Source organism: Argiope bruennichi, chromosome 5, assembly GCF_947563725.1.
Source record: "Argiope bruennichi chromosome 5, qqArgBrue1.1, whole genome shotgun sequence".
NCBI classification, from domain to species: Eukaryota; Metazoa; Arthropoda; class Arachnida; order Araneae; family Araneidae; genus Argiope; species Argiope bruennichi.
Window position 1 is genome coordinate 47755835 of NC_079155.1, and position 22143 is coordinate 47777977.

General features: G+C 28.8%; 1 protein-coding gene across 1 annotated transcript in view; it reads right to left on the reverse strand.

Annotated features, from left to right (window-relative positions):
- Positions 1–22143, reverse strand: part of LOC129969582 (diuretic hormone receptor-like) — a 365366-nt gene that overhangs the window by 79337 nt on the left and 263886 nt on the right. Inside the window, exons 5-6 of the mRNA XM_056084217.1 lie at positions 12173–12273; positions 2124–2224 (exon numbers count right to left, since the gene is read on the reverse strand). Coding sequence (XP_055940192.1) covers positions 2124–2224; positions 12173–12273 — 202 coding nt within the window. The remainder of the gene's footprint in view (positions 1–2123; positions 2225–12172; positions 12274–22143) is intronic.

Consider the following 22143-nt stretch of genomic DNA (forward strand, 5'->3'; position numbering starts at 1 on the left):
GAGACCGACCGAAGTTAAGTAACGTACAAGTTGGGAAAAGTATTAAATTTCGGCCGGCCAATTTACATAGTGGGTAGTGATAGTCACTGCAGTTAAGCTAGAAAATTAAAATTTCGGGATTCCTGTTATATCTATTCTTTTTTTTCTGAATTCACTTCATTATTTTTTTCCATTTCTTTATCATCTAGCCTCGATCATGTCATATGGAAAGGATAGTAGAATGTGTTTGAGGTATGGTGAGATGATTCAACTTTATCTCCAAGTCATTGTAGAAAATAAAAGAAGGTTACGTTTCTTTCTCTTTGTCATAGAAGGTTATGAGAAAGTACTTCTCAGAGTTTTATTCGGATAGAAAATTCTCTAGACCTACATTAAAAATGATTGCTTCAATTGTATTGATTTTTAAAAACAGATGCCTATTCCAAAATATATTAATTAATAAATATTCAATGAAAGTTAATACTTCAAAAGTAATTAATTGTGACGTTCAAAAATAAGTATTTTTGCAAAGAAAAAAAAAGGTAAAAATAATAACAGGAACTTGTTGAGACAGCAAATGCATTAAAATAAAAATGGAATTTAATTGCTTGTCTTTTGGATTTTTCAATGCCCTTTAAGCGTCTTGTTACCGATTCTACCAATTTTTGGCGGTATCTGAAGATATTTTATCCCATTCTTTTCGCAACACTTGTTTAAAATCGGTTTTGTTCCTAATTTTGTGTTTTTGGACCTCTGCTTCGAGTGTGGCCCGCAGATATTCAATGGCATTTATGTCGGAGTATTATGGTGGTGATGATGTGTAACCTCTGTTTACAATGAAAAAGACACCACATTTTGACGTTATGTGCAGTGTGTATGGGGTTGTTGTCTCGCAGGAAAATGGGATTTCCATCTAAACCTAAATTTTTAGCACTTTCCTTTAGATTGCTGCACCATACGGTTAATCTAACCTGATGCAGAAATTTATCAAATCATAGGCAGAAATGTAAGTGCTGAAACTGTGCGAAGTGTAATTAGACAAGCAGGATATAAAAGTCGAATAGTTAGAGAGAAACCGTTCATCAGCTTGCAAATTCAGAAAAAGCGTTTGAATTGAAGCAAAAGCTCATCAATTGAAGACCAATAGCTTTTGGAAGAAACTCATATTTAGTGATGACAAAAAATTCAGTAATTTTTTGTAGTGGCTGTCGTCGCACCATATGGAGAAAGCCTAATCCTGCTTTGGATCCAAAAAATTTGCGTCCTACAGTTAAACATGATGGTGACTCCGTCATGATTTGGGGTTGTATGACTTCATCCGGGGAAGGAAATTTAGTTCTTATAGATGGCATTATAAACCATATGGATTACTTGGATATACTTCGCAGCAATCTAAAGAAAAGTACAAAATATTTGGGTTTAGATGGAAATTTCCTTTTCTAGCAGGACAACGACTCCAAACAGAATGCATATAACGTCAAAATACATGTCTTTTTCATTGTAAATAGCAGTTAAACACATAACACAGTACCCCGACATCAATGTTATTCAATATCTGTGGGTCACACTCGAAACAGAGGTCCAAAAACATAAAATTAGAAACAAAACTCCTTTAAATTCAGCGTTGCAAGAAGAATGGGGTAAAATATTTTGAGATACCATCAAAAATGGGTCGAATCGGTATCCCGACGTTTAGAGACATTATAAAAGCCAAAAGACAAGCAACTTAATACGGACACTTTCTTTCTTTGCGAGATATTACAAAAATTTCACTGATGTATTCTCAATTTTTTGAGACAAAAATCTGCATATGTTTATTTAAAATGCTTCTGAAAATCTTCAGTTTAGAAGTTTTTCGTTGATTCTTCTTTATTTTTACTTCAAATTAAACCATTTGTCATATGTAAAAATAAAAACATGTCTACACTTCTCGGTAATGTGTTATTTATATTGAAAGTCGGATCTATCAATTAAGGTGTGCTTAATTGTTTGAATTATATAAGATTTGAGAGATTATTGCAAAATTTAATTCTTGTAATAAAAAATCGAGATAAACTTAGGAAAATTTCCAAATCTATATTCACAATTTTGTTCATCAGCATGTTCATAGTTCAATTTATAAAATTGAAAAAAAGGGTACTTACTTAAAATATACAAAAATCCAGAGGGCTAGTGATAAGGCTATTAGAGATATGCCATAACCAACATAATAGACGGTGACGGCATCTCTCATGTCCCACAATACCTAAAAACATAAATTTATTTACAAACAGCTTTTGAAACACATTAAAACTGATTTCAAAACAGGCAATATGAAAAATATATTCAGATAATACATCTAAACTTTTGGTACATTGTCAAGGAAAAATGTACAATTATTAGTTGATAAAATATATTATTAAAATTAGTTTTGTTGAAATATCACGAAAAGTTCCATTATATCTTTTAGATGGTTTGGTTATTTCAAAATGACCATATTGTTACGAATCTGTAATGTTGCTTCCCAGCACAATTAGTTCCATCGTAGGAAATATAGTTTTACGGTCAGCTTTAATGGATGCTGGTTGGATGCAGATGAATGACTCCCAAGCTTGGCGACATGACGACGAATTTGGTGACTTTGGCGACAAAATGGATAATACTTAAGTGTTCAGGAATTTTGGCTATAGGACCAATAAGAGGCGAGATATGCTTGATTGTTTGAGAACCTTCTGTGCCCTGCTCCGGAAGCTATAAAAGACCGGCTATCGAAGCCGAAGTCATTCATATAGTGAGTCAACGACGAATAGTTGGAGCAGTTCAGCGAAGTGCAAGCATTTAGTGGAGCTCATTCAATTCGTGGATTGAGAATAGGTATCGTGAGCCGAGTTTTGGAGGCAAGTATTGAGACAGCATCCAGTCATGTGTGGAATAGTCAATCGTATAGTAGTGAGTCGGCAGTTTGGTATAGTTAAAGGAGGAGACAGTGGGGAATAGCAGGCGTTTGGAGAGACCTTAGAGAATAGTTACGCACATTCCTTCCTCTTGCTGAGTTCTGCCCACTTTGTGTGCTGCTGTGGTTGTTGTTTACTGCCGATTAGCTACTTGTGGGTTGTTGTTTTGTACGTCTCGGCTGCGTTTCATCACGTGTGTCTTCGTGTTAATAAATGTCGTTATTTGTTACTGAGGCCTGTTGATTGTATCACTATACACTCACTAAAGCGAACACGTTATTTTTAACGGAATAATTTCTTTAATAATATGGATTTTTGGAATTTTTTAATAGACATGTTGGCTTTATAAATATTTGAATCTTCTCATATTGTTGTTGGCAAAAATAATTGATTTCGGAGAGAAAACCTGTTATGAAAATTAAGTAATTACTTTCATTTGAAATCATTGCAGAGTTTTCATAACTAACTTAATCGAAAATTCTTCGCTAATTTTCTATTCAGGTGAATTTTTAACAAATTTTATGCAAAAAATAAAATCTACTTTTAAAATAAAAAATTATTTTAGCGAACAAATAAATCTTTGATCGAAGAAAATAAAATTCTGGACGATGCGGCTGTTTGTTCGAAAGCTTTAAGATAAAACTGTATAAATGAAAAAGAATTTTTCGGACAAACAACAGATTATATAGATGCACATTTCATTTCCTGTAAACTTTATCAAATTTGGCATCATTATGAAATAACGATAGCATGAAACTACATTTAGAAACTTCTATTAATGTATTTTATGTATTGCAAAAAACATTTGAAAACATTCCAAATGGAGCAAGGACCTTTTTTTATGTCTGTCACTTTAAGCTTAAAAATTATTGCAGTCTTTCATTGTTATTTATATCTAGTACTTTATCTTAATAATTTAAATGTAAATAGCTTGTTTCTATTGAATTCATTTCTCATCTTTTAGTTTTACTCTCTCGTACAGAAATAAATAAACAAAAAGTTTAATGGTCCAAAAATTCGACCTCAAGATTTCGAGAAATCTTTATGCTCCAGACCTTCTCTATATATTTTACAAAATATATTTCTGAAATCATGTCCGTCTCTGAATATAAGTCAAAAACTTCTTGAGACAGACGAATGAAACTTGATAATAGTATTTAAACCAAATATGGAGATTTCTAAGAAATAGTATGTTTTTTTTATTCTATGTAGAATATGTACTGAAATAGCGTTTTTCTTTCAGAATTTTCTAAAAATGAGGACGAAATGAAAAAAATTGATGACGTATATAACGATCAAATTTTCATATGAAACAAAAACAGGCGAAAACGTGTCAGCACAGCGAGCATAAGAACGCCAAATTTCAAAATTGTCTTTTGTAATATAGAGCAAAGAATGATACACATAAAAATTTTAAAAAAGTTTTTAAATGCACGCTATTATTAATATACTGAAAACTAGAAAAATTGTTAAAAAATACAGAATTCAAAATAAAAATGACGAAATACCTCTAAAAATATTCTTTGCAAATTGAAATTTTAATCTTATTATATAAAATTTATATTTCGTTGAAGAATAATTAGGGATTTTCTTTTATGTGGTATTTCATTGAGGATTAATTTTCTTATAATATTATTTTCGAAGTCTCGCACTTTTTCGATTTTATTTAGACCTCCATATTTTTGATGAAAAATATCTTCTGCTTTCCTGTCAAATAATATAAGTATTTAAAAAATAACATTTTTGTGCGTTTATTTACTTTTTTTATCTTTAATATATTTTACAGTTTATTATAATAAATATTCTGGAATTTTTAAAAATGTAAGATCGGTTTGGCATTTCTTTAAGTTTTTAAAATTTAACTGAAGTTATTTTATAATAAAAAAATTGAGAGATAAAATATTTAAATAAAGCGCACATCAATAATGTAACCTTTGTACTATCATTTTATTTAGCGTGACTTGTTTGATGTTTATGAAGAGGAATTCTGCAATCGTTTTGGACTTTTTATTTTAATGTGCTAATTTTGAAATTTTACACTCTTATGTCTTCTCATTAATAATGCACAATTTTAATATTTTCAGAATTTAATCACCAGTTAATCGATTAATTAAAAAAAACTGAATTCGATGCAATTGGTCGTGAATGATGGCAAATTAAAAAAAAATTGTATTCCATAATATTCTTAGTAAGGAATTATTAGACTAACAAGTAGGAAATGATTAAAGCAAAACCTTCATTTTTTTAGCACACTTATAAAAAGTATGTTTAAAAGATGTTTTTATTAAATTTATTAAAATATGTTTTTGTTTAATTACTCTAGAATTTTTAACATCGCATTTATTTGTCAAATTAAATATTGATCGTTCCTGTTTAATATCTATTGCGCTGTTATATGATTGCAGCTCTTAAATCAATACAAATCATAAAAAATGATTTAAAAATTACATGACAAATATACTATAAAATTTTTGTTCGTATTTTATCCTCTAACTTAGGATAGTTTAACATATTATTTTTAAATTGGCATACTTTCTGTAAATTGAGCAATGTAAAAAATTGTTACTTGAAAAAAGCAAAGTAAAGAAATGAGTACTATATAGAGTTGCTGGAAGATAGAGAGCTTACAACAATTCTTGCTTTAAAGAAATTCTTTCTGTAAATTACACGATGTATTAGGGTGTATTATGTTTCTCTCAAACTCCAACAGAAATGAATTAAACCAATTATTTTTATATAAAAATGCTTACTTTTATTATTAGCCTCTGTGGCATCAGTTTCAATCGCCCTAGAGTTCTTTTAAATAACATTGACGATACAATCTTTTATAATTTTTTTTCCTTCAATGTTAATATGGATAGCCATCAAGAGGCATTTGAAATATGTTATGCTTCATTTCTTTAAAAAAAGATAATTCAAAATATACTACAGAGGATATTTGTACATTTAGAGAGTGGTGCTACGAATGTTGGGGCCTTACGAAATACGTTTAAGATATTTAGAGCCGACAATTTTGACTTTTATGGTGAAGACCGAAGTGGTCGTCCAGGAACGATAAATAAAGGCATTATCAAGATCTTGCTAGATGAAAATCCCTGTCATAATGTGTATGAGATAGAGGATGCCACTAGCATTCACATGAGAAAAGGTATATAATTATTAGATCAGGTTGGGATTTGTCAGTCGATGTAAAGCTTAGATTAACAGGAGACAGCCTTATGAGCCGCGTCTCCCTTCGATTTGGTTCTTCAGCAACTTAAAATAAATCCTTTCTTAAAGAGGCTTGTCGATGGAGACGGAACTTGAATTTTGTATCGAATCGAAATACACTTAATATACGAAATACACGAAATACACACATCGAAAATACACTTAATCTAAGCACAGTATATCTTCAACTGTTGCGAAGCTGAATCTTCATACGAAGACCACTTCTTTTGTTCATTTTATAGGACTTAAAATATGTAATATATAATATGAACACCTTCTTTAAGGCGGAACTATCGCTTCTGCCAAATATCACAAACAGCTTGGCAAAATTAAAGTCGACGCAAAAAAAATATAAAAACAAAAATTAGAAGTGTTTTTTTTAACCTGACTTGAATTGATAACCCAACTAGGCATTCTCCATACTCCCATTATTTTGTTCCATCCGACAATTCTGTTCTCCGGTTTCTGCCTTTTAAAAATCTTTTCTTTGATATACTCTTTCAATCTTTAAGTAAAATAAAAACCGACCCTGAAGAATATTTTGTAAGTAAGTTTTTCAGTTTTGGAAAGAGGGAATAATAATGTTTTATGAGAAGTAGAAGAAGGTTATAGAAAAGAATAGTTTATATATATAATGAAATAGCTCAACCTTAAACAGACAAATATCGTATATTCATTTCGTACCAAAGAAGGGAAGAAATTAATGGGAATCCTAACAAAATGATATGAAACCAAAGATAAGACACGCAGAGCGTATCGAAAACAGAACCATTCTACAATGTTTTGGATTAGAAAACCGAATTTAATCATGTTCTTTTTATACTTATGATTTTTTTTTTTTCATTCTAGACGATCGAGATTGTCATTCTTGTCTAAACTATTTTAAAATTTTTCAGGTTTGAATAGAATAATTCGAATTTTTATAATCAGTATAATTCATTCAGTTGTATAGTTGAAATACCAATTTTAATAACCCATTTCTTTCTAAAAGAAGCTTTAATTATATATTTAATTTGATAAAAAGAAGCACTCGTTCCCTAACTGAAAATTCGAATTCGAGGTTTTGACAAATCTCTAAGTTGTAGAACTCCCTCAGTTTGAAAAACATATTTTTAGAAAGTGTCCATCTGTCTATCTGTGGCAAAATTAACTCAAAAACACTTTGAGCTAGACGGTTGAAATTTGGTTTGTGGTCTTCACTCCCAATTTGCAGATTTCTGACAAACTGAGCAAAATCTGTTACAACACGATAATTACAAAACGAAGAGAGCTAGATAGATAAAATTCGGTGCACAAATTTAAAATCTACAATGTAGAAAGCTGTCAAATTTTGAGACACGTCTAACTACTGGTTGACTGTCTGTTGGTCTGTATTTTCAGAAACGTGTTAACACGATGAATTAAATATATCAAATTTGATAAGTGAGTTTCCGATTACAAGTGCAGTTTTGGATGCTATATTCAAGTCATAGGTTAAATTTTCATAACCACTGTACGCCAATTCTATGCACGAATATGCGAAAGAAAAGAAAGAATGCAAGAAAAGAAAATCAGTTGTTTGGTATCATTCCATTAAGAAAAACCTTTCTAAAACACAAATTTGATTTTGGGATGCTATTAACGCATGCCAGGGATTTATCGCCAAATAACTCGCCAAGGATGACGCGGTAGATTCAGTGAAAATGATAAATTCAAGCCAAAATGTAATAATCCGTAACTGTTATACGCCTCTGTCATGTAAGGCATTCTCTAGCATGATAAGTTCATTAGAGAGTATATGAGAAAATTATGGGAGGACCGCTTCGATTGGTAAATTAACTGTTTGTTTTTGAAAGAATTTTAATTGCTTATTTAATCTGATACATGTATAATCCGAAGCATGTATTCTGAAACAAAATCACTCTTTTATACTCCTTTTATTTAATCGGATTTTACGTATACTTGAAAAACTTTTCAATTTACACATTTATTTTTTTGAATAGAACTTTTGTCTGATAAATCGAAACATTCGTATCCGAACAGAAATACCTTTTAAACCAAGTTTTAGATCAGGCAGAGATTAAGTTAATAATCTTGATAAACTTCGTCTGGCTGCTAATATGTAGAAACTCTATTCATTCGTAGGAACTGATGGCCGTCTGCGTTGACGGCTGACTTATTAGTAGCTCTGAAACCCTCCATCTTTATCCGCAGAGGCTATTTCATATTATGACTGAATGTTGGTTTTCCCCAGTAATGATATATGATGGTCACGTGTAAGAGGACGTACTGCTCTACTCATATTCAGAAGAACACGTCTCGGCACTTAGTGTGAAATTCTAAAAGGACTTAGATGACTACAGAGGGTAATTATAAGAGCAATTTCGGAATTAAAATATTTTTGGTTAATCTTTTGATAAACTTAAATCGTCTTGACCACGTAACCATTTGGCCCCAATATAAGTTAACTGCACTTTATAAAAAGATAAATTATAAAAAAATTAGTTATATAATTTGAAAATCTATAAATCTATATTATATATAATGTTAACATTCATAACACAGAAATTACTTTTATTACTTACTGTCGAATGGCAGTAGTTAAATGTAAACAAACCGTCATACGAATTACAAACTGCTCCAATGCTTTTACAGCAGCATTTAATTAAACGCGTTGTGGAACTAATTAGCGGAGCTTTAAAATATTCATAGATATATTCTGGACCTTGTTCACCGTATCACGAAAAAGTACATTTAGTTAGAGAAACGAAAATTTAAAAGAAATCAAGAAATATAAACTTTAATCGAACCTAAAAATAACTAAGGGTAAAATGTCGTCGATGGGTTTTATCGACTTGCTTTAGGAAATTGATGTTCATATTTTACAAAAGTAAACTTAAGTCAAAAAATTACCTTTTTAGTGATATCAATTTCATTACCATATAATTTCCCCCTTAATTTTAACAATATTTTAAAATCAATTTGATATACTACATGTAACAATTTTTTAAAATTCTACGATAGAATTCAAAACAGAATAAAAATGGCTAATAAATGTTACTTTAGTCTGAAAAAAACAACTAAAATCCAACTTAATCAGTCGATAAATTAAACTAAGAATTTATAAGACTCTAATTACGCCTGTTCTGCTCTATGCAAGTGAAACTTGGACACTCAACGTTCTCTGATCATGTTCGAGAGAAAGATCCTTAGCACTATCTTTGGCCCTGTACTAGAGAGAGAATGTTGGCGAACTAGATTCAATTTTGAATTATACAAACTCTATAGGCAACCACAGATACACACTGGTAATCCTGAGCAATAGGCTAAGATGGCTCTGCCACATCTGGAGAAGCCCTGAAAACAGCGCTCTCAAAATATCCACTTTTAAAAATCCAGTGGGATCCTGGGCCAGAGGCAGACCTCCAATTTGATGGCTGGATGATGTGGAAAGAGACCTGATTGTTCTGAGGATAAAGAACTTAAAGGGATTTGTGGGGGATAGACAGCGCTGGTAAGTTCGCATGGTTGAGGTAGCCAAGGTCTGCAAGGGGCTGTTGTGCTCATGAAGAAGAAGATGGAATTCAAATTCATTCATAAAAACGTTTAATCACGTGTTCTCGCCAATCATTAAATCAGTAGTAAGATTTTTACTTCCCCTTTTATTTTATAATATGTACGCTTTTTCATTTGTAGTAAGCTGATTCAATTGAATTTGAGCTTTTTCACTCGTGTCAAATAACACGGTGAAATGTTTTTTTGTTAAATACATCTTAAACCATTCGATAGCGCAAAAAGTCAGTAATCAGGGCGAATCAACTGGTCTCCAAAGGCGGTTAGTAATGGAAAAGATGAGTTAAACAATAATGGAAGTTAATTCGAACCATTTAAAGATTATTTTTTATTATATTTTAAATCGAAGTATATATGCAATTGCATATGCTTGATAATATTTTTTAAAAAAAAAGGGAAATCAATTTATTACTTATGTGCCTAACTAATTTAATTTTTAACTAAATTATATTCTTAACTAATTTTCGTAACATTTTTATTTAATTTTTTGTAGTATTTGGATAATTATTAGTTATTATGTTTTCTCCAATATTATAAATATAACATCAGTTAAATTTCATCTTTCGAACCTATGTATTTGGAGTATTATAAAGTTCATGTACTCTTAGCTTTTTTTAACCTGTTGATTAAATACATTAATAACATTTTGCATAAATTTTAAGCCATGCTACTAATAAAATAGTCGGCTAGTTGATTAAACTATAAAATAGAAAAGGTAGGTAATATTTTAAATTAAATATATTAATGAAAAGAAACAAATATAAGTGAAGCATGGAAATTTGACATCATTTTCGACTGAAATTAATTTTTCATTTAAAATTTAAGAAAACTAGGGAGATAAGACACGATTCATTTTCAACCTCTGAAAGTACTTTTGGTAACTGATTCCATACAAGTTTTTTCCAAGACTTTTAATGGCTTGTTTTCAACGTACCTCGGTTGATTTATTTGACTGTTTTTTACAGGATCTTGGCGCCTATTTTTTTCCCTTCCTTTTCCTTTTTCATCTCATAAAGATTCTTTTAGATTTTGTTGGGCCATAGTTTAATAGGATAAGGCTAAGGCTTAGAATATAATGGCTCAACTTTTAAATTTCTAATGTGTTTTTTAACGTTTTTAAGATTTATTATATTCAGCTTTGAAAACTCTAGCATTTTTAATGTCTTTAAGATTAATTATATTAATTTTTTAAAATGATATGTTTTAATGTTTTAAAGATGTAATAAATTTAATTTTTAATTGAAATTTAGTTTTTTTAATGCATTTTTAAAAATACAATTTTGAGTTTCGAAATTCACAAACTTCCAAATTCTAAATATGATCTTCACAGCTTTTAGATTGTTTGTATACAAGTATTAAAATCCTCCATGCGGGTTTTAAATGTTTTTATGTTTCACTAACTTTTATTATTTGTGTATTTAATGCTCACTTTATTATAGACTTTGAACATATGTTTTCTGTCGTTTACATTTTCTGGTAGTTTACTATGTTAAAAATTCAATTTTTTGCGAAATTATGAATTTTTTTAAAATTTATCATTTTTAAAGTTTGGACTTTTTTTTTTTTTTTTTTTTTTTTTTACAAAATTGTTAGAATTTTGTTTCCAGGTCTATTTTTTGTGAAATAACACTGATTTTTATATTTGCATTAACATACGTCTTAATGCTGGTTTATATCTTCAAATGCTATTTTTTTCATATATAGAATATGATAGAATTTTCTTACGAAAAATTTCATAAACTAAAATCTAATGCTCATTTTTTTGTTCAGATTTAGTATAATAATTTCTCAATATGTTCAACATTTTTAAACTAGAGAATAAGTAATCTATTCATTTAAAAATATTTTATAATTGTTTAAGAGCTTCACAATGTAAAAAAGTTGAAAATTTCATGTTATTTATTAATCGAATGCCAATATTTAAAGAATGAATAGAAATACAGTTTATTTTTTAGTTCAGAAACTAGATAACATATTCCTTAATCTATCTGCAAAATTTTAAGCAAATCGTTTGATAAACCTCTAAACTAGAAGATTTTTGCTTTATGCCTTTTTTTAGCCAAAAAGTGCCCTATTTCTCAATTAAAAAATTTTTTGGCATTTAATGGTATATTTTGATTTCATAGATGTTTTTCTTAATCTTTTTTATGCATATATTCAAAAATATAGCAGTTTTCGAACGTTTTTCACAAAATTCATCCCCAACGTAGTCACATATCTTATGTTTTTCCGATTAAAATTTTGACTTAGAACAATTAAGTTTTCTATTATATAAAAAAAAAATTGGTTATAACTACTCATTTAGAAATAATTTTAATAATAATTTTACATAATATTATTTGTGGAAGTTAGCGAGCTAATTTAAGAAATATATTCCACTTTATGAAAACATTTAATTATGTTATTTCTTTTTTATTTTTAGTCTTCATATTAAAAATCGATAGCCATAATTGCCGCGCGAAAATGAGAGTCATTAAAATTGATTTTCTCATCATCACCTTGAGATATTCATCCTCGGGCAGAGTCAGTGGAATGCAGGAGCGGTAATTAGACCAACTAGACCAGCTGGCATTTCTTAAGCAATCCCGGGTTGCGTTCTCTGGAAAAAAAAAATGAGAAGAAATTAGTTTCTGTCATCAATTACTCGTCACTCATAAGTTAAAAATATGATATCGCAAGAGGAGATCATATTAAAGGAAATGTTTTAGCAAAAGCAATGCATTTATATATTTTATGACTTGGTAACGAATAATCAAGGTTTAGGAAATTTGAAATTATTTATTTTATGCTCGTGTTAAAGATTTAGCCAATTTTAGTTAATGTAAGTAAAATAATCCTAAATAAAATGATTAAGAAACTTTAAACTTAATTTAGTCATGTTTCGGACACATAATGTCACGGGCTTAACCCATTAGCTACCAGGAACACCATTTGGGGATTTTGGAATTTTATGTACATCACTCGGCGCCAAAAATGTATTTGATACGCCTGACAGATTAGTTTTATTCTAAATATATCAATCAATATTGTATGTAGCAGAAAGTGTGCATCCCGCGGTTCGCTTCTTTGCAATAAGCGAACAAATTTGGAATTCGTCTGTAAGTTGAACGGAACAGAGTTGTCATATTTGCGGCATTACATTTTTGACTTGGCTTTTATATTATAATGAAATACCGTGATTAAATACATAACTTGGAGGTTATATTATTTATTACTCACTCAGTCTTCTGTTTTTTATCGAAATGATTTTATAGATCATTTTATAATGATACAAAAATATCAAATATTTTCAAAACGAAACATAATTTTAATATAGTCATACTGTTACACAACTTTTAGTGCACATATATAACTTATCCGAACAAAAGTTTAAAAAAAAAGATAGCAGTAAAGATAATAAAGATAAATGTGAGCTACAAGTAAAATTTATAATCAATTTTCTTGTGCAAAAATATAAAAAAGGTTTATTTTGACTACTTGAGTTAAAAGTATTCTAATATAATTTTCCAGAAACAGTTTTTGTTTTTTCCATTAATTTGTTGCTTTTGTTAGCCATTTATTTGTAGGTTTGCAATAACTGCTTTGTTACAGCTTTCATCTAGACGCAAATCGCAGGATATTATCGCCTAAGATTTCAGCCACCCGAGTCATTTGCAGCTTTCCATTTTCATATGCTTAGCCATCAGATTACTACTCTTATGATTCTGGTGCGTAAAATTAGTAAAAGACATGCTCTTATATCTATACTACTATTATAAATGTGAAAGTTTGGATGGATGTTTGTTAGTCAATCACGCCAGAACGGCTGAACAGAATTCGATGCAATTTAGCGGAGAGATAGATTATAGTCTGGAATAGGACATAGGCTACTATTTATTCCGTTTAATTGAGTGCTTAATTCTTTATTAATTAAAAACTAAATTTCCCGCCAAAAATCGCCAACTGAATAAAACTTCAGAGGGATGAGGGTTCCCACGCTAATGAGATTAGGCTTAACATGATTTTGACTATTATTTCAAACGATTCTGTTTATTTTTCTTAGTGTTCGATGCATTTATAATTAAACATTGTTAATTAATCGATCTCTCTGATTCATTTTGAAGTAATTTTGAATTAAATTAAAGCAGAATAAAGGAAATTAAAAATTTATAATCTATATTGCGTTATCCCAACTGGCGTAGAAAATTCGTACATTTGTGTTGCCCCAATTGGCGTTGAAAATTCATGCATGCACAGGAGTAACAAAAGATAAAGCCATTGATGCTATAAATTCCAATCTATTTCCATGCGTACGAAGTCGCAGATAAAAGCTAGTATCTTATATCAGTGATGTACCTATAGATTTCGTCACAGTATAATACACAATAAAATAACAATAATGTAATTCATCCATATTTAGTCGATTGTGAATAGTTTGATGGAAACATGATCTTTTAATTAATTTTTAATTATTATTTTTATTTTCAGAATTTTTTTTAAATTCTTGACAATTTTATTCCCAAATAAATATCTAATGTGGAAGAAGCTATTATTGAAAAGAAATATTTGGTAAAATGAATCGTAATTTTCAGGAAAAATTTCAGCTAGAATCGACCTATATTCTGGTCATTGTATATATAAACTTTTCTAATGGAGACCTCCACGATATCACAGCGCTATTACGTCGTTTACCAACCTTCTAAACATACTACTATTTCAACTTCCCTACTTTATTCGTTCTGCAAACAACACAGATATTAAACAGAACCCTTTAGTTTTCAACAAAGAAAGAAAATCATGACAAAAATGAAAATATTGTGAATTATACCTGAAAGTAAGCTTTAAAGTTAATTAAACCAGACTAAAGAATTTTTCATAAACTAAACTGGCTTCATTGAAAATATAATAACAATATGGTATAAAAATCCTTTTTGTATGGGAATATTTTTGAAAAAACATCAAACTCTAGTTTGTTTTTAATGAATTAAAATTTCAAAACAATCGTTCTGAGGTGCACATTCTCTCCTTCCAAAGTATAAAAGTATATCTAGGCCAAATTTGGTAGTTTTAGATTTGTATAGAACGTCCATACACACCTCTTTATTACCAGTAGAGATTGACAAAATATAGCCAATTTTTATTCTTTGTAGTATAATAAAAAAAGTTTATATTTGGGGGCACTCCTTTTGATCGATTGAGTCCAAAATGTGTTACAGATTTACATTTTTAGTCATAATTTAAATTTAATTACCAAAATTGTTGCGTTCTTTAATGATCGTGTTTAAACAAGCGTATATGGAAAAAAAATGTCAATTCATTCATACATTTGGTATGCAATTCCGATGATAAAAAAAAGGATGAGTTCATTATAAAGTGAGGATTCTATTGATAAAACATTATTTTATCTTTACGCTATTCAGTATCATAATAAAGAGTTCTCAGACGAACAGACAGAGAGTCTGTCGAAGATTTTGTTTTGTCGAAGACCAAAATTTGAAAGAAATGCACACTTTTGATGTAAAAATCGCATACAAAATTTCATCCTCTCAGTTCAGTGATAAGGGGATCTGTTGCACGTTAAATCTGTCAGACCAAACGTCCTCCCGCTGGTGTGGTGTGGAGACGGGGGTGCCAGCTCAGGTGTCGTCCTCGTCCTTGTCATCTGACCGTGGTTCAAAATTACGAGGTCCGCCCCAAAATAGCCCTGGCGTTGCTTCAAACGGGACGTTAATATAACTAAACCAACCATCTCAGTTCAGTGAATTTATTTAAAGTTGGTTTACAGATAAATTAAAAAACAGAGAGGTAATGCTAAAAAATGATTAATAAGTTCTTAAATGTGACGATAAATTTCGAAGTACAAATTATTGATGACTACAATACTTTATATTTGTATATGAGATAGAAAAAAAAGTAGCAGAGTGTAAAATCCGAATTCTTTAAGAGTAAGAGTTTATTATTGGCTGTATCTTTCTTGGTCAGAGATAAGACCACCGCTCGAAATTAAGAGGAGAAAACATACATGATCAATCTTGAAGTTTTATTTTTTGATAACAATGCTCTAGTAGCATATTACAGTGACAAGAAAGTTTAGACAATGGCATTGAGACCTCGGTAAAAGATTCAAAACAATCGAATCTTTAACATCGTAGCATGGCAACGTTATTATGTATTAAAACATCATTGTTTTTATCGTCTGCGTTTTAATATTATTTCTCCGCTGCTACTATATCAAGCATACAAAATGATAAAATTATATATAAAAAGCGTGATGTTTCCATTAAATTTGAAACGATCATTTCAATTGTTTTTTATAAATTTATATGCTATGAAATTTTATTTTAAAAATATTTTTGAAACAAAAATTATATTGCGAAAGCCGACTCGGTAATTAAACAAATTATTACATATTTATTTAGTTATTATTACATATTACATATTTAGTTATTATTACATATTTATTATTATATTATTACATATTTATTATTATATTATTACATATTTATTTTTAATTATTACATATTTATTTATTTATTTTTTATTATTACATATTTATTATTTTTAATAGTAAAAAAATCTATTTCTTCAGTCATTGTACAAATTTGAAAATAAAAATTAAAAATTAAGATAAAAATTGACACAGAAATAAAATTGATGACACCTGGTTAAAAATATATTGAAATAAAAAACCAGATAATGGAATTTAATATGCAATGATCTTTATAATGATAAAAATGCACATGAAAATAGATAAAAGAATGTTCACTAACAATAGCAATACTAAGATTATTTTGCTAAAAATGATATGAAATCTTTTAAAGAACTGTTCAAATCTACAAAAAAAAAAAAAAAAAAAAAAAAAAAAAAAAAAAAAAAATTCAATTTCGAAATACGAGAAATTCTGTTGATGACAGAAATCTTTAATGCATGTAGGTTTGAAAGACCATAAATCATGTGAAAGAAACATAGTTAACAGGATAAAAAAACTGTTTTTTATATTTTTTTAAACATTTTTTTTTGAAACTATTTTGTTACATATACATTATAAACTTTTTTACTGCAATTCGAATGAAATCTTATTCTAGAATATATACAAATACTAAGTGTCATTAAACCTATTTTTATTTATTTCTGAATGATGATTTAAGAGTTTTAAAATCTGTTTTTAATGAAAAAATATCGTACATGTTTCCAAATTTTCAAGCTACTAGACATTTACTATTAAATTGACACTGAATGTCGTTTACTTAAAAAAAAATCACTTCTTTTAAAATTTCCGGTTAGTTATACTATTTTAAGGGACTTTTGATCAAGAAACCATAAGATACTTTAAAGACCCTTTCTTCTTATATTGAAAAATATCAAACATTTTTTTCGGATACTCACATTATATAAAATTTTATACATAAAAATTGCTTTAAATATATTTCTAAATATTTTATAAATATATAATTACTACTTTAAATATATTATGATAAGTTCACCTTGATTATTGAACTTATTCTTATAGATAATAGATTAGATGGATTTTATTCAGAATTCTTTTTCTTTTGAAAGCACTGGTTTCATATTATGAATTTCAAGATCATAAGGTATAAATCGTTTTGTTATCGTTAAGATTATATTATAGTTTAGCTATAAAAAACAAATATTTTAAGAAACAAATATTTGTATGATGTTTCTTTTAATAAAAACAGTTCATTCTTTCTTTTAATGCAAAATTTTCAACGATACATAACAATTACTTGGAACTAGAAAGAATTCTTTTTCAACTCAAATTTTGATGGCTTAGGTTTCTATGAACGTCCCAGTTTTATAATAACCAAATGGTTCTTAACTTTGAGACAAATCTCGAATTAGAATCTTAAGCCACAATTTATAAAATGGAAAACGATTTGCAGGCAACAAATATAGATTTCCTAGAAAGCGTTCCAATCTCGAGGGATTATCTTAATAAAGCTTCCCATTATGAAAGAAAAATCAAACTTTGTTATTAAGTTGCGTGGGCTATTTTATTTTATTTTTATTTCGATTTTGGAAGAAAATGAAAACTGAACTTGCATCACGAATTCAATTTCCGTTTTAAAAGTTTTTTTTAAACATTATGATTCATAATGGTTTGAAAATAGATATAAAAGCATTGATAAAAATACGAATCTTTAAAAGATACGAATTTAATCAAAATGTCTCTTAAAGATGTGAAGCCTCAATTTTAAAAGTTAAAGAAAAACTATTTGCAGAGTTAAAATGCAATCTAAATGATTTAAAAAGAAATAAATTGCAAAAAAATACTACAAACTTAAACAGCTTCATTTAAGAATATTATTCTAAGAAAATAATAAAATTATATTTAAGATGTTTAAAGTAAAATAATTTTTGAATATGAACTTTTTTTTGCTTTTTCTTAACGAATTCGGTTTTCTTTTATTTATTTCATTCCAGAATAATTGAAAGGACTGTTGTTAATAAAACAAATAAAAACATAAAATAAATAACATTAAAATAGAATACGATAAAAGTTGTTCAATTTTATTTCCTTCTAATTGGGAAATAGTTTTCATAAAAAAGCGGTAAAATCTATCTCTACTGAATATTTTCTTCCATAATTTTTATTTTGATTTGCATTGTATATACTATTTTTTTTTATTTTATATGATCAATATATGTTCTAATAGTTTTTCTTGTATTATGGCACCGTTTTTACAATTTGTCTAATTCCCAGCAATAAAAATAGGGCCTTTTTTAGAAATTTGAATTCTTTTATTGAAAATACCTTACTCGATAAACAAAAAAATTCCAAACCTGACAACATCAGGATACTATATCACATGTATAATCAGGACCATTACCATAACACAGGATCTCAAACCTACATACAAGAAAATGCTCGAATCGCTTTAGACTTATGATGTTTAGTTATTATGGCATAAACTTCATTAAAAGTGTGAATTGAAGTTCACGATCAATAATTACCAATGTTTTTATATTAAAAATTAAATACAATAGATATATATGTGGCTGATTCCTAATCTCAAGCTTCTTATTTCAACGATTCTCAATGTGACTTCTGTCAAATATCTGCATAGTTTATCAGATAATCTGGTAAATGCGATAAATAGAATAATTTTGATTAGATTTGAACCATGGAGGGATAAGTCTCAGGTAGCATCGAAAGTGCCAACTGAGTTCACAGATATGCCATCCAGTTCAGAAGAGGTGAAAATGATTGTTGAAGGAACTGAAAGTTTCATTTTCCTGTAGCTCTGCTTAAAAAAGTGTTGCAAATTGAAAAATTATTCAAATTAGACGAATGATCGCCTCATCATAATAAAATATTTTAATAGAAAAGTGTTTTGATTAATTCAAATCCCTTGCAAGTTAGATGCTGGAGAGTAACCTTAAGTATAAGTATGTGACAACTTGTTGGAAGGCTCTCATCAGTTGCTTTCTGTTCCCTTTTCTTTCAATTTCATTGCTTTACACTTTATTGGAGATATGAATGGCGGAGATGGACAGTTGGATTTTATTTTCCTTTTTTCTACAATAAAGATGAATTTCCTTTATTTTACTTCTGTTTTTGATATTTTAATGAATTTTACCATTAAAGAACATACTGTTGTTTTGGTTTGAGGTTTTGGAGCCTCAAAATGCACAGTCAGAAAATTGACGATTTATAGCGTTTGAAGCATCAATGTTTCGCTTTTAGGATTATTAGAAAATGATAAAGATTATCACATTTCATAACACAAAGTTTGTCCCATTTGGCGACTTGTCGCCACCAAAAAGTTACAACTTCGCGCGAATGTCCGCCATGTATCCTATTCTCCTGATTAACTAATAAAAGACATTGTCGTAAAGAGTTATCGCTCGAAAATAACACATGGAAGAAGATGGGAATGAAAGTGAAACAGCGAGGGAAAGTACCAAAAGTTAATATATATTAATTTTTCTAGTTGAAAAAAAGAATTCTGCACCTTGCATAATTTTAAAATGAAAAAAAAAAGTAGTTTTTTAAATATTGACGCATGCGTAATCTGATAGTCACGCGATTATTTCAAACCGGTTTAAACTGAATTTTTATGAAAAAAATTCTGACCTTTTTTTACAACTCGATTGATTTTGAGATGGTCAAAAACCATCGTTTTTCAAAATGTTGGTGATCGCGAAATATGAGTCATGTGAGGACTTGATGTTTTTCTATCGCAGTGATTCCACGCGACTGAAAAAAATAATGTTCTCGTATGATAACTTGAAATTTGCGATAACAAATTTCATTTTTTTAATAATTTTAAAACTGAAAATGGTTATAAAGTATTTTTCAATCTAATTCTTCATTGATAATATTCCAAATGCTAGTTTCTGACCATCTCTAAGGAAAAGATTTGTTTCTAATCCTTGTGAAATTCAAGAATTAATTCTAAATTAAATTCTTAATAAGTTTTCACAAAAAACCAAACTTTAGTAAAAGATGCATGATGCATCATTTGTAAAAATTTATCCAGCTTGCCATTTGACTTTCAAGTAAATGTTACGATCCAAAGCTATGAATTTTTTTTTTATATTTGATCGATTAAAAATTAGTCTTGTTTGAATCGTCAAAAAACAATAGAAATGCTTTCATTAATTTTTAATCTTCACAAAATTATTTTTACAGTTATTATTATTATTCAAAATTATTTTACATCACTGCAATTTTTTAAAATTGGTTTATGTTTTAAAATTATCGTTTGAAAATTCTTCCATGAAAAGTTTTTTTTTATTTTTTTCTGTTTCAATGTGGCTTTTATTAGAAAGAAGACTGTATGTTCTTGCTGCAAATTTTTGAAAGGACTCCACATTTTCTATGATAATTCTCCTTCATTTTTATATTAAAAAAATTAAATCTGTTTCTCAGATTATGCTTTTGTATAGATTATATTATGCTCTAAATACACTTTCTCAAAGCAATATTTTGGAATCTATTCTTAAAACTGATGTAGCAATGATTATTTTTAACAATCTGTCCATTGAAATCTATGGAGTTATAGATGCAACTTTCCTATGAAATACACGAAAAAGGAAAGCTGAAAGACACGAATACTCAAGAGAAATCAAGAACTTTTAAGCAATGCAAATTGCAATTGTTTCAGAATTTTAGATATTTTGACTTAAGTCTTTTTCGCCACTTACGCCGCAGAATGACCGTTCATCGGTTTATCCAATTAAGAACTGAAAAACTGCTTGATTAAATTATGAAGCTTAGAGGAATAATTATGAAATAACAGTAATAAATACAGAACTGCGCTACCTAATCAAGCCACTTTATTCTTTTTAAATGCTGGCTTTTCAACTTCATTTTATACGATGACATATCTAAATTTATATGAAGAAATCTAGGTCAAGATCTTCTTTGTCTTCAATAGAAGATTCCTTTTCCCATTATTTAATGCACGAATGGCGAATAAAAATAACCATCTGTTCCATGAAACAGAAGCTGAGTTGTGTTTTCGAATTGCGCCATTTTCACAAGTGTTGGAAAATCGAATATCTGTTTATTCGTCGACAGCAGCAGCTAATGATATTTTTTGTAGCAACAACAAGCGTGAGAAAAGTAAACTTTAGAATATTTCACTCGTTCGAATAATGAACAAGGGAAGAGCTGTCATGATTGATGGAATAGGCATGGAATCTGATATGTCACGCTAATTGATGATTAAAAAAAGATGAAAGTGCTTAGATCTCTTTTATGGGAGGAAAAGATTATATTGGACGTGGACCGGAAACTGGTAAAACTAAAACCGTTTCTGGAAAAAGAATTTCTATTCGAGATAAATGAACACTTCTTTATGAAAAACGTCGTGCAATATATGCCCATTTTTTTCTAAACAGAGATTAATTTTTTTTTTATAATTCTTTCTACTGCCATTACACAATAGATGTTTTGTCTCCTGGCAAGATATCCAGAAAGTGCAATTTGCATAACCCGTATTTATTTTGAAGAAGAATTTTCTATAATTAAATTCTACTTCGGTATTTTATTGATTAATTTGGTTTTTTTCAAATCTTTGTATACACAGATTAATTATTTTATCGGGTGAACGATTTATTTTAAATCTCTCAACTTAGCAATTTCAGGTGAAAAACGCAAACGATAATTTAAGCAAATTCTTTCAGAACTTTTTTTTTTATGAATATTAGTTTCTATTCAAATTCTTTTTTTACAACTATAACTGTGAGCATTATTTTGTCACGCAAGAGGATTTGCCTAGTTCCATATCAATTATCCGGATCGAAAGAATCTGATGTTCTATTATTTTGGTAATTAAAGAAGTTTTATTTATAATATTTTACTGATACTAAATACTGACGCAACAATTTTCAAATTAATATAAATGAACACAGCAATTTATACAGAAGTCGAAATTATTCTTATATTTCCAAACTTTTGTGCATAGAGGCATTCAAAATTCATTAACTTGCATATTTATTTTCTTTGAGCGCAAACTCTGAA